Source organism: Centruroides sculpturatus, unplaced genomic scaffold, assembly GCF_000671375.1.
Source record: "Centruroides sculpturatus isolate CEXI.00-Female unplaced genomic scaffold, Cexi_2.0 scaffold218, whole genome shotgun sequence".
NCBI classification, from domain to species: domain Eukaryota; kingdom Metazoa; phylum Arthropoda; class Arachnida; order Scorpiones; family Buthidae; genus Centruroides; species Centruroides sculpturatus.
Genome location: NW_019384383.1, coordinates 179,727 through 194,427, shown reverse-complemented (window position 1 = coordinate 194,427; position 14,701 = coordinate 179,727). Strand labels below are relative to the sequence as shown.

General features: G+C 34.4%; 1 protein-coding gene across 1 annotated transcript in view; it reads right to left on the bottom strand.

Moving 5' to 3' along the window:
- Positions 1-14,701, bottom strand: part of LOC111617957 (TRAF-type zinc finger domain-containing protein 1-like) — an 87,157-nt gene that overhangs the window by 40,411 nt on the left and 32,045 nt on the right. The window contains exons 9-11 of the mRNA XM_023359356.1: positions 5,758-5,889; positions 5,506-5,682; positions 3,329-3,478 (exon numbers count right to left, since the gene is read on the bottom strand). Of these exons, the coding sequence (XP_023215124.1) occupies positions 3,329-3,478; positions 5,506-5,682; positions 5,758-5,889 (459 nt within the window). The remainder of the gene's footprint in view (positions 1-3,328; positions 3,479-5,505; positions 5,683-5,757; positions 5,890-14,701) is intronic.

Genomic DNA, 14,701 nt, shown 5'->3' with positions numbered 1-14,701 from the left:
GTGCCTGATGTCCCAGCAGGGTTTCTGCTGTTTCGTTGATGCACTGTTTCAGTGAACGCCCGAACGCTTGTACGTCTGTTGTTGCTGCTTCGATCGATCTGATTGAATTGTTGAGATGCAACTGTAATTGTTGCCTGAAGGCATTATTCTTCAGCTTCTCCAGATCAAATCTTTTTGTTGCTCTTGTGTGTTTTGCTGATCGCAGTTTGAGGCGTAGTGTTACTGTCACTGGGTTATGGTCTGATGATATGTCAGCTCCAGGGTACGTTTTTGCCCTGAGGGCACTTGACTTATATCTGATGTTAATTAAGATGTAATCAATTTGGTTCCTGACGATATTGTTGTCAGCGTCTTGTGGCGAGGTCCAGGTGTACAGTCGTCGAGGAGGTAATTTAAACCAAGTATTTACGACGCTAAATTTTTCTTCTTGACAGAACTGTACAAGCCTGTCACCTCGTTCATTCCGTGTCCCCAAGCCATGTTCTCCGACTATGTTTTGTAGTTTTCCTTGACCGACTTTGGCATTAAAGTCACCGAGGATGACCGTAATGTCGTGCTTCTTCAATGGCTTTAAGGTGTTGCTTAGCTGGTTGTAGAACAATTCTATTTCTTGATCGTCTTTGTTCGCTGTAGATGCGTAGACCTGGAGCACGTTCAGGTTGATCTTATTACCTGCGAACTGTATTAGTGCGATTCGTTCTGATATTGGGATGTTGGGTTTTGCGTTTTCTGACCACCACTTGTAAAGGTCTGCCGTCTGATCTAGGCAAACAGTTTTCATATAAAGTGACACAAACAGTGATATTTTTTAGTGATAAGGACTATTAGTAACACAATTTGATGTAACAATAAATAAATAATGCATGTCATGACACGATATACTCACAAATAAAACAAATATGCCCGTGGTGTCGCTACCGCACCCACCACAATGAAACAGGTTGTAACCTGTCACCCGCAAAATGTACACATATTCTGCCGAACATTCGGTGCTTCGGCCAAGAGCGTAGCCAAATATTTGGTATTCGGCAAAATCACTATTCATGGCATCACTAGTAATTTTGGTCTGTATCTTTAATATCAGACTCCCCTCATGTTAATAATCAATTTTATTGTTTCAATTACAAAATTGAAATTTGTGACACGAGTTTTATACTAACTGTTGTTGTTATTGTAATACAGTAGAGCATCGTTTATCCGAAACATCAGTTATCCGAAAGAATTTCAGTCAGCAAATTTAAATTTTTGCTAGTGCTGTGGCACTGCAATCTTTGGCAATATCTTGGGCTACTCCAATATTTTTTTTTTGTTGATGCGTGTGTTTTAGCTGGCAGCACTGACACTTTTGTGTGGTGTTTTTCTGAGGACTGTCTGTCGTGCTGAGTCGAACGTTTTTGATACTAGATTAATTAACTTCTAAAGTGTAATTTTTTTTGTTTTTATATTTTTCAATATATTTATTTCGTTTGTAAAAAATAAAGAAATAATTTTTAAAGATACAATAGTCACAATTATTATTTTAAAAAGTCTACATTAGGCTTAACATCGACGAAAATTCAACGCAAAGCGACACGCAACAGAGAAAAATTTCAACACAGGATAGGTTAATATATTTTTTCGTACATAATCGATTATCCGAAAAACAAGTTATCCGAACAACCCCAGTCCCCAATTGATTCGGATAAACGACACTCTACTGTATATATTTTGTTTTGTAGTCACAAAGTCCAGTACTGGCATTTATAATTTAATAAAGGTTTTACTTTTTTTTTTTTTTTCTTTTTTATGAACAAAGTTCATAAAATTTATGTAGAATTGTTTCTTTGATAATTTTAACCTTGCATTCATTCCTTTAAACAAAATAATCCTTTTTTATTTGTAGAATTTTTGTTACAGTCTCACTAGAAAAATGATTAGATTCAGAGGCAAGTAAAATTATATCTTTTGCAAACATATCTCATGCAAAATAAATGCATTCATATAATTTTTCATGTCAGTATATTTAAACTTAACATTGTTTTCTCTGTTTTGTATTTTACAATATTTGTATTTTAAATGGGATCATTCTTCTTCTTCTTCTTCTGTAATAAATTTCACATAATAATCATTCAAATTTACCATGTAAAATACTAAATAAAATTACATTTGATTTCCTAGATGATTTATGTAATTCAATAATAAGAATGATTACAGATCATTATGATTTGATACTTTTACAATAGTGTAAATTAAATTAATTATCAAACTTTTATACTTGCTCGTCAACCTGAGCAAATAATGTATTTTGCAGTGCAATTATAGACCGTGAAAATTATGACTTTGCATTGCAATGCAGTATTGTGACTAAAGATTTTTGCATCTTAGCAATATTTTGCTGTAATGCAGAAATCTTTGGTGTGCTTTCCAAAATAAGTAAAAATAAATAGTATTTACTGTTATGTTTGTGCTATTAACATTGTTAAATGATATAATGCTAATAGCATACAGACAAAATTACACTGACATTTCTACAATTCTGATGCAAGAACCCACTTGCAGTAACATTATGACAATGTCAACATAAGAATTGCATTTATGAAACCAAAAGTGCAATGATTGATACAACTCATTTCTGTTCAATAGCCAAATACAGTAATACCTCGACTTGCGTGAACCCGGAGTTACGCAATTTTCAAATCTCGTCGATTTGTCGCCACGCAACTCTCGATTACTCACTCCCCCCACACTATTGTTTGGCTTGTGATCGGATGTGTTGTGCGGAATCGACGCATAGCTACAATTTATTTTGTGTTATTTATTTCTGTGTTTGTTATATCTAAGGAGACTCAAGAGACTCTATGTGGTGATTTCTTGTAACTGTGAATGAATCAAAAGACGAGATAAGATTAATGAGAACATTTATTAGCTTACATACGTCCGACTTGGGTTTTACACTAATTGTGAAATTATACCCCCGACTTACACGAATTCAACTTACATGGTTATCGCTCGGTCCCACCTATCGCATAAGTTCGGGGTATTACTGTACACAGTGCAATTGCTCTGAGTGGAAAAAACACATTATTGTAGCTATGTTGTTCCTTCCTGCAAAGAACAAAATTCTTCTAAAATCTGATAAACAAAATGCCATCTGAAGCTGGATTTGAACCCACAATGAAATAAATTAGTAATAATGATTTAGCATATTATATCACCAAACAGAGTTTGTGAAGTTGTCAAATTTGTTCAAATATGCTTATATTTGTATATACCAAATTTACTGTCTAAGCAAACTATAAACTTAACAGAAAAATATGAAAAATTATGGACAATTAGGAACCTTTCTTACTTGATGATCGATAAGAAATTCAATTGGAAATGGTTCACCACAGAATTCACATGGTATATCTTCAGGTTGATTCTGATCACTTTTCGTTCTGTGAATACTATCTTCTAATACATCAGACTCCTCATATGCATTTTTAATTTCACAAAAAGACTGAAAATAAAAAGCAAATTAAAATTATTTTCCTCTTACAACTTAATCTTACTTTAGAATGATTAAATAAACAATTAGATACATCTTGAAGTGATCATAAATATTCAAACCTGTATTAATTGGAAGCAGAACAACTTTGTAATATTTGTGAAAATGCAAAATAGCTAAAACAAGTGCAAAAGCAAAAATATTGCAAAATATAAGGAAAATATTACAAGACATTTATTAGATGTTGATAAAGAATGGTATTTCTGTGATTCCACTGTTAATTACCATTTTCAAATTAGCAATCCTCACTGTTACACCGCAAAAGTTAAAAAACACTTGGAGGAAAATTGAGCAGATTCGCCATTGTTCGTGCTACTGTACTAATGGAGCTCACGTACTGTATGTGAATTGTATCTTTTCCTTTAAAATGGATATATCAGAAACAGGTGTTTGATAAACCCTGTCTTTAACATAACCCCCCCCAAAAAAAAGAAATCCAGTGGAGTTATGTCGAGCAATTGCGGAGGCCAAGATATGGGTCCTTCATGACCAATTAATCCATCTACCTCAGGCAATTGATACCAGAAAAAACTCTTAGATGTCTTCATTCTCTTGCAGCAAACTGCATTTCATTTCACCTGTTAGTATTTTTATTATTCATGTTTAGAATGATAAAGATCTTTCTTGGACACCCTGTATATTGGTTTCAGTATATTGTCAATTGTACCTTAATTCTGAATGATTTTAAAATACTCTTATAATGCAAAATAACAATAAGTATTTTATGTGTAAAAATTAAACTCAGTAATGTTTGTGGGAGGTTCAAAAATTGAGTACAAAGTTAGTCTCTAGCTATAGCAACAAATTAGTGAATGGTATTTGTGTATTGTTTACATCTCTATTGTACATTTTGATGGAGTCTTTAAAGAAATTTTTGTATAGTGCATTTAAGTCTTTTCATCTCACTTTGTCTTATTTGCACCAAAAAATTAATTCTTTATACTTGACATAAATTACATGTTATGTATAAATTTAAAGTTTTGATGTATCTCTACATTGTGTGACTCTTATTTTTGCACTCTTTCTCTAATGTAATTTCTGATACATCACTTTTACCGATTAAGTCAGCATTTCACTATTTTTTATATCTTGCAATAGTTTTGATATGTTTATTGTCAACATTCCATTTTTGTTAAAATTGTAAGAAAAAACAAATTAATATAAATTTTGAGAAGTTGGGAAACTGCATGCTTTTGAGTATGAAATGCCTTGAGGACAAGCACAGTGTTCTTCAAACTTCCAGTGGACCCCCTTAATAAAGCTTTGATGGCTCATTAGAATAGAATTATGGTAGTATTTTATATATATTTTGAAACAATGATTACTTTTAATATAAATATAATAATGTCTTTGTTTTAAAAATTACACATTAATTTAAATAATTTTATATTTTTTAATTTAATCATTAACAATGTTCCTAATAAAGATAAATATTAGGAAAAGCATTTTCATTATTCCATGATCTAATTTGTTTCTTTTTTCCCATAAACTCTCAGAAGTACATGGACTACAGATTGAGAAACACTGCTTATCCAAATTACCTTGGGTACCGGGATAACAAAAAAAATTTCCAGTATTCAGCAGTAGCAACAGTAATGGGTTCATTGCTTTGAACACAAATGTATTCAGATACTTGTACTGGATGCGACAGATTCTATTTCCCTACCATTCCACTTTTTCAAACATTACACGTTTGCTTTAAGAAATTGGCCACTATAGTGCCCAAGTTGTCTGTTATGGGAGCACTTTTCATTATTACAAAATAAAGTTGTCCGTATTTATTACAAATGCAAAAAAAAAGTTTTCTTTTTTCCCTGTACCTTCTAATTTTACTTTTTAACAGATAAAGACTATGGACAGCTATTAGCAACATATTGAGAAAAGTGAAATTATATAGTGGAAATTACTTCAAGTTGTTTACTAAATTGTATAAATTAATAAATTTCATCTCCATAACAAATAAACAATATGTACAGTACCTGATGCTCTATCAGTGCTGTGGGTAAAAACTTGTTATGACAGAATTCACAAGGAATGAGTGAATTTTCTTTATTTGTGGCTGTGTTTTTAGAAGAAGGAACATTTGATGTCTCCTTGGTGGATGGCGTGTTTCCTCCAGACTGAGAATGATGAATGAGATCGGGTCTACATCCAGACTACATATAAAATGTAAGCAACAAATTGAAATATAATGAATGCATTATATTTAATAAATGAGTTTTAACACTCACTTGATGTAAAATGAGCAATTCCAGAGGGAACAGATCTCCACAAAATTCACAGGGTATGTCTTCTTCTGAATAACCCTCGCCTCCTTCGGGTAACAAGTCAAATTCGGATAATGATTCCGACCTACAGGTGGCCTGTAAAATGTAAGTTATAGTTAACCTTAAGTATATAAAATTTTAATTAAAAATAAAAATATAGTAATACCCCGAACTTTCACGATAACCACGTAAGTCGAATTCGCGTAAGTCGGGGTATAATTTCGCAATTTGTGTAAAATCCAAGTCGGATGTATGTAAACTAATAAATGTTCTTGTTAATATTATCTTGTCTTTTGATTCATTCACGGTTACAAGAAATCACCAGATAGAGTCTGAGAGACTATCTGGTGATTTCTTGTAAGTCTCTGTAGATATAACAAATACAGAAATAAATAACACAAAATAAATTGTAGGTATGTGTCAATTCCACGCGACACGTCCAAACATGTAAGCTGAACAATAGTGTGGGGGTAGTGAGTAATCAAGAGTTGTGTGGCGCTCAAACAAAAGACAAATTGACGAGATTTGAAAATCACGTAACTCCAGGTTTGCGTAAGTAAGTGTAGCGTAAGTCGAGGTATTACTGTATAACAGTAAAAAGGAAAAGTATATTTTGTTTATTACACAAGTTTTGATTATATGAATTTAGTAAATGTAAACAAACTGTATTATTACATACTAGTAAATTATACATAAAGAGAAATGATAAAACAGAGTGGCAACATCTTTATGCATATTAGACAAAAGGTATCTATTGGCTCTCTTCCATTTTCTGTAGAGAGAACAGAAGAGATGGGAAGTTGGGAGAAACCTCTCCATTCCCAAATTCTCAGTTCTGTCCTTCCTTAAGCACTATGATTCTGCTGAATTCATTGTGCCAAAGAGATGTGGAAGATGAAAGACTAAATTGGACAACGAGATTGCATGTTTATCTGAGAAACTGAGACTTGATGAGCAGGAACATACCAGAATCTGCAGCATTATGGGAAAGAAAAGAATGGTAGGCAAGTTTTGATCAAAATAACCACTGAAAGGTAAAAGAAAACTATTACAGATTCTACAAAGCCAAGCAATAGCCTTTACTAATGAAGGCCAGAAGAAGAAACGATATCAGTGGATTAAGGATCATCGTTGTTGGATAGATCAGGATTGGCATTGAATAATATGGTCCAACAAGTTGACTTTCGAGATCTTGTATGTATGGAAATACTGGATGCAGAATCATCAGAATGACAAATGAAAGCCTGAAGAAAAGCTGCATCAAATAGCAAGTTAATGTTCAACTGCACAACACCAGGATGTAAATAAAACTTATGACTCACCAACCAATCAACCGGTGTGAATAACGTTTAAGTGACAAACGTTTTCGTTATCCCTTCTGGGGTTAATTCTTATTTCAAGTAGGCTGGCCATTGATATTAAATTAAATTTTCAAAGCCTGCAGCAGAACCACGTGCATTAATTTTAAGGAAGAGATATGTCTGTCGATGGCATGGCAGGCTATACTTGACAAAAACATTTAATTTTTAATTGTATTTTGAACCGAATGCATGCACAGTAATTTTCTGCCTTCCAACTCGACTTAATGTTTGATCATTTTTATACAAATATACACATCAATCAAAACCAGATATCTTAAGCAAATATACCTACAACTGCAGTAAATGATTGGGCTAAATTTTGGATATATGATTATAGATTAGAAATTAATTTGGCACTAGAGTGAGGCATTAGGCACCATCTCTTATTAAAATTAATAATTATAATATTTAATTAATTTAGATTAAACTGGAAGAAAAGAATCGGCCCAAAGCAAGACTCAAACTCACAACTCCTGCTTACCATGCAGACGTGTTGCCAGTTATGCTACCCAGACCTTCGGGCGCTCATTTTTTTAAAACATCTTATGGAGAATGCATTCACATACTGTATTCAAAATCTGTACCATTGGATTTATTTTCGAATGTCAATGGCCAGCCTACTTGAATTAAGAACTGACTTGAAGTGCCAGAAGGGGTAACAAAAACATTTGTCACTTAAACGTTATTCACACCGGTTGATTGGTTGGTGAGTCATAAGTTTTATAGCAAGTTAAGTTTCCACTTAAGATGCAAATATGAGTATGTTTCAATATTGCTGGCATAGGTGATATGGTTCCTTATGATTAAATGTTAGAGGCAGTTGACTAGAAGAGACTGTTAAACGACACCCTCCTCCCATTTCTTGACAAACTGGCTCCTAAAGGTAACTTCCCATTTCAACAGTGCTAAAGGTAATACTGTAGCTTCCATTGTTGCATGGTTAAGAAACCACAACATCTAGGTTATTGACTAGCTATCCAATTCTCCACATGTGAACCCTATAGAAGATTTATGACTTTTCAACAAGAAATAAGTCCATAAAATAGAGCCAAGGAACAAAAACAAATTGATAACCATTTTAAGAAAAGAATCTTGCAAGATGTAGGCCAGTGTCTTCTGTCTACTATGCCAACATCAAGTCTCCAAAATGACAGGGGCGACTTGTATTCTGCTAAAGGAGGGATTACAAAATGGTAAGGAAATCAGGAAAACCTGATTTCCTTTCCATTTTGTAATCTCTCCTTTAGCAGAATACAAACTTCCTGTACAAACTTCAAAGATAGTGAAAGATGGTGGTTTTTCAACCAAGGTCGTCTTTTTTTTCCAATTATGGTCACATGTACTGTATTTCAAACTTGCTTTCTATGAATTGGAAATAAAAGAAGATTTCTTTTTATATTTTATCAGTTATTTTCCAAACATGAATAACTTGCAGATGTAAACACTCAACAAACTTTCCTTTTATTCATGCAGAAACTTCTAGGTTGGTGACAAGGTACTGTACTTATAAATGCTTCTAACTCACCTGATGCTCAATTAAAGCAACATCGGGGAAAAAGTCACCACAAAATTCGCAGGGAAAAATTGTACCAACTGAAAGAAAAAGTTAAAATTAAACAAACTAACTACATTTCTAAATATTTTATTTTTAAAGTTAAAATGTATCTAAACTAACAAAAGCAAAGTGATGGAGAGATAGGATGCGCTTATATATTGATGACGTAATACACGTAACTGAGGAGCGAACGAAAAGAACCGAGTCGAATTAATTAAGTCGGAAAAAAGAAAGTGTGCATTATAATCGAGAAAATGCGANCTGCTGGTAGCAGTGAAAAAGGTGTCGAATAGGAAATCCTAGTAGGAGATTGAAGGTTCGATTTTGACGATAGGAAAAGAGGAAAGTCTTGAGTGGAAGAAAAAGGTTCCGAGTATTAATTGAGGTGACAGTTAGGATCAATAGTTATAAGAGAATTTGTAACTAAGTTAAGATTGAATTTTGTTTTGTCGGAATTCCAAGGGGAATAGTTTCTAAGTTAGAATAAGACTTAAGTTTGTCGGGTTGATTGTGATTTGATTTCTTATTTAATAAATTTGTTGTTTGTTTCAAAAATTTGTACATAGTATTTGTTAGACTTGATTAAACATTTATTATTGAGATTTTGTGACTAACTTTGTCCTTACTTTATTTCGGTGCACGCGAAAAGTCCAGGCCTGGCAACTAACAAACACGAACCCGCGTAAAGTACCCGTTGGGTCCCGGCTCTTTAAGAAAAAAATTCGTTGTAGAGCAAAACACTAAAAATAGTACTTTACAATAAGATTTGAAACTTTGAGTTTCACTTGTGTCAAATATGATGACTCTTTCCCTTTGGGAAAATAAAGGGGATAAAATGGATTCTCTCAATGTCAGGAAAGTCGAGGGACTAATAAGTATGTGGGAAACATGATACAGACATATGAAGACACCTCTTTACTGTTTAACCCATTTATTGTACAAATATGCTTACAATACAGTTAAATATTTTATATTTTAGTGAGTTCCGTGACAATTTTGGAATCTCACACTTGCATTCCTATGACATCACAGTATTACAAAAATTGGGATTCTTAAAACTTATAGAATTTAAATAAAATAAAGTAAATACAGAAATAAACATCAAATGAAATTACAATTAGAAGTTAATAAAATATAGAAGTTCAGCGCATAGAATCGTAACTACAAATCTCTTTCTTTTGCAACGTAACTATAAGAATTGTTCAACATAACTATAAAAATTGTTTTGTTGTTGTTTTGCACAAAAGATAATCAAATTTACTTTAAATTTTTAGTAATTTAATAGATTTTTAAAATTTACCAGCTTTTTAAATTTTAATTATAAGCAAGTTAACATTGGTTAAACTATCGGATTACCTAATTGATTTTCAAAACTATAACTACAGTATATCTATTGCAAGTATGATCAATGTTCCTAGCTTTTAAGCCCTAAATTTGCCAAAATCAATGATATCTGTTACCCAATGTAATTTCTGTTAAACTAATTATTAAACTATATATTGAAGTTGCAGAAATTAACAGAAGAGAGAGGGAAAAATATGCTTGAAGTACAGTACTTTCAAGGAAAATCGTAACAAAAATGTAAAACGCTCATGCCAACCACAAGTCGGCACCAGCATTTTACTTTAAATGTCAGGTAACTATTTATAATTTTTTTTTGTGTAGTAATGTTTTAAATGTGAAAAACGATTAAATTACAGTTTTTACTGATCTATTTAGCTATTTTGAAGTGAACATTCTAATATCTAATAAATTATGATTTCAACTTTTTTAAAAGTTTGCAAACAAATTTTTAATTAGTTATTTTTTATTCTAATTGACAATTTCATCTTTTTATAATCGCTGAATTATTAAAATTAAAATTAAACACTATTACATAAAAGCAGTTTATCCTGTTACTAATCCACAACTGTAAAATTATATGGCTTCAGAATGATGAAAAAAACCATTTCAAAACAGATTCTGGTATATTTTCTTATTAAAGATTGTAGCATTATTTGTTGCCACCTGCAGATGGCTACGCTTGGTCAGCCACATTCAGTAAATGAAAACAGCAAGGCAGCTAAGGAGACAAATTCCCTGACGTTTTGACAATTTCCGATAAATTCCCCGACTTTCCATGACTTCTTCCAAACACTAATGAAAATTCCTGACTTTCCAGATGCGTAGAAACCCTGTATATTGGTAAACACACAAAAAAATAAAATTTTGCTCGACTTGTCAGCATGTTCCATATGTAAATCAGCAACTCATAAAAGAGCATGGCATGCACTTATATACGACAGATAAAATCTAAAAAAATAAATAATTTTTGCTTCCGAGGAATGCGCATGCCCATTGATGACGACAGCTGCAGGAATTATCATTCGATTCGATAATCAAGACACTTTCAAATTTTTCTGTTTTCCATCAAATGTCTTTTACAATATCCGTTACTCACCAGATGAAGAACCTTATGACGGTTCAAAAATGATTTCTGAGAACTTTTTCTTTTTATTTAATATCACACCATAAAAGGTTTGTTGATGTATATTTCAAAAAAGACCATTGACAAACTGACACAGTAAGCTAAACTTCACTTCTGCTAGTTAGTACAGTACATAGCTGCTGAATTATAAATGATTGATTAGTTTATGGGTTTTTTTCTGATATGTTCTTTTCCCTAATCAGGTTAATTGTTTGAGATTTTGAATAGTTGTAATTTTATAAATTGTACATGGGGAGTTTGATATTAAAGAAACAGGCCAAAATTACACTAATATTTATAATTAAAAACAATATTTAATACATTCCACAAAAACTACATACTTTTATTTCTCAACATAATTGCCATAAACGTTGAGACAATGATCCCAGCATGAAACTAGTGTGAACATCCCTTCACGGTATAGTTGCTTGTCTTCTTCTTCTTTAATGCTGCCAAATGGCGTTTGCGACTTCGTTTTGATATTGTTCTCTGTCTAGCACTGTGTGTAGAACTTGTGCTGTTGTCATGTGAAACCAAGTGTTAATGTTATCTAGCCAGGCCGTTTTTGGTCTACCTGGACGTTTCTTGCCTTCAATCCTGCCCTCCAGGATGAGTGGCAGTAGATGGTATTTTTGGTAGTTCCTAGCAATGTGGCCTAGGTATTTGCATTTCCTGCTGATGATAGTTTTGATCAGGTCCTGGTCCGTGTACACGTACTGCAAGACCTGTGCATTGGTTATCTTGTCCGTCCACGGAATTTTCAGCATTCTTCGGTAGAGCCACATTTCGAAGGCCTGGAGCTTTTTTTGTAGTGGCTGCTGTTAGAGTCCAAGTTTCTACACCATAGAGTAGAATTGGCCAGATGTAGCATTTCAATGTGCGTAATTTGAGCATGATATTCAAGCTTCTATCAGTAAGGAGTGTTTTCCATTTGGTAAATGCCTGCCTGGCTTGTTCGATTCTGCTCTTGATTTCGGTCTCGTGATTCAGCTGGTCATCAATTAGTACTCCAAGATACTTGAAGCGGTGTACCTGCTCCAACTTTTCGTTATTTAATTTGATCGTGATTTCGCTAGGAGTCCTGCTGACCTTCATCACCTTTGTTTTCTTTTTGTTGATTCGTAAACCCCATGCTTGACTTTTTGTGTTCACTTCATTCAAGATAGTCTGTAAATCTTGTTCGGAATCCGCTATTAATGCTGTGTCGTCGGCATATCTTAGGTTATTGATGTAGTGTCCATTAACTTTTATGCCGATCTCCTTGTCGGCCAGTGTTTGGTCAAAAATCATTTCCGAATAGATATTGAAAAGAATGGGAGATAATGGGCAGCCCTGCCGGACGCCTTTTTGTATTGGGATTGGGTCTGTCAGGTCGTTGTCATAGCGGAGCCGGGCTGTTTGATTCCAGTAGAGAGTGGTGATAAAGTTGATATCGTTAGTTTCAAGCCCAAGTTTTCTCAGTTGATTAATTAGGCGGCCGTGGTCCACTGAGTCAAAGGCTTTCTCATAGTCAATAAAACATATGTACACTTCTTTTTGATGTTCATAGCACCTCTGTAGCAGTATTTGTAAGCAGAAAATTGCCTCTCTGGTGCCCAGCCCCCTGCAGAAGCCAAACTGTGTGTTTCCTAGTGCACGTTCGCATTTACATCTTATTCTTTGCTGAATCACCTTGAGGAAGACTTTTAGCACCTGGCTCATTAAACTGATCAGCCTGAAGTCTTCGCATTTTCGGCTGGTAGCCTTTTTTGGTAGGGCCACAAAGATTGATTGGAGCCAGTCAGATGGAATAACATTGTTGTTGTAGATTTGATTGAACCATTTTGTTAGTTGTTGGATGTTGTTGTAGTCCAGCTGCTTCAGCAGTTCCACGTGAATCTGGTCAGGTCCACAGGCCTTGCCTGGCTTTGCTTTACTAATGGCATGTTCCACTTCAGATGTTAGTATGTGGAGATTGTCTTCCTGCACTTGTTGCAATTCTGCTGGTTTTCTATTGGCGCGAAACAGATTGTATATGTAGTTCTTCCAGGTGTCAAGTTTGGCTTGTTTGCTTAATATAAGTTGATTGTTGTCCGTATATAAGCTTGGGATAGGAGTCAGTTTGTAGATGCTTCCAGCTTCTTTGAGCTTCTTGTGCAGGTTAAAGTTATCATTTTTCTTGATTAGATTTTCAATTTCTGCACACTGCTCTTCCATCCATTTTTCCTTCGCCTTTCGTATTTCTTGTTTGATCTTTTGTTGTATTTCTTTGTATTTTTCCCGGTTGTTATCACTTTTGAGTGTTCTCCGATTGTCCATTAGATCTAGAATGTGCTGGGTCATCCACCGTTGTTTCTTTTTCGGTGCCTGATGTCCCAGCAGGGTTTCTGCTGTTTCGTTGATGCACTGTTTCAGTGAACGCCCGAACGCTTGTACGTCTGTTGTTGCTGCTTCGATCGATCTGATTGAATTGTTGAGATGCAACTGTAATTGTCGCCTGAAGGCATTATTCTTCAGCTTCTCCAGATCAAATCTTTTTGTTGCTCTTGTGTGTTTTGCTGATCGCAGTTTGAGGCGTAGTGTTACTGTCACTGGGTTATGGTCTGATGATATGTCAGCTCCAGGGTACGTTTTTGCCCTGAGGGCACTTGACTTATATCTGATGTTAATTAAGATGTAATCAATTTGGTTCCTGACGATACTGTTGTCAGCGTCTTGTGGCGAGGTCCAGGTGTACAGTCGTCGAGGAGGTAGTTTAAACTATAACAAGTATTTACGACACTAAATTTTTCTTCTTGACAGAACTGTACAAGCCTGTCACCTCGTTCATTCCGTGTCCCCAAGCCATGTTCTCCGACTATGTTTTGTAGTTTTCCTTGACCGACTTTGGCATTAAAGTCACCGAGGATGACCGTAATGTCGTGCTTCTTCAATGGCTTTAAGGTGTTGCTTAGCTGGTTGTAGAACAATTCTATTTCTTGATCGTCTTTGTTCGCTGTAGATGCGTAGACCTGGAGCACGTTCAGGTTGATCTTATTACCTGCGAACTGTATTAGTGCGATTCGTTCTGATATTGGGATGTTGGGTTTTGCGTTTTCTGACCACCACTTGTAAAGGTCTGCCGTCTGATCTAGGCAAACAGTTTTCATATAAAGTGACACAAACAGTGATATTTTTTAGTGATAAGGACTATTAGTAACACAATTTGATGTAACAATAAATAAATAATGCATGTCATGACACGATATACTCACAAATAAAACAAATATGCCCGTGGTGTCGCTACCGCACCCACCACAATGAAACAGGTTGTAACCTGTCACCCGCAAAATGTACACATATTCTGCCGAACATTCGGTGCTTCGGCCAAGAGCGTAGCCAAATATTTGGTATTCGGCAAAATCACTATTCATGGCATCACTAGTAATTTTGGTCTGTATCTTTAATATCAGACTCCCCTCATGTTAATAATCAATTTTATTGTTTCAATTACAAAATTGAAATTTGTGACACGAGTTTTATACTAACTGTTGTTGTTATTGTAAT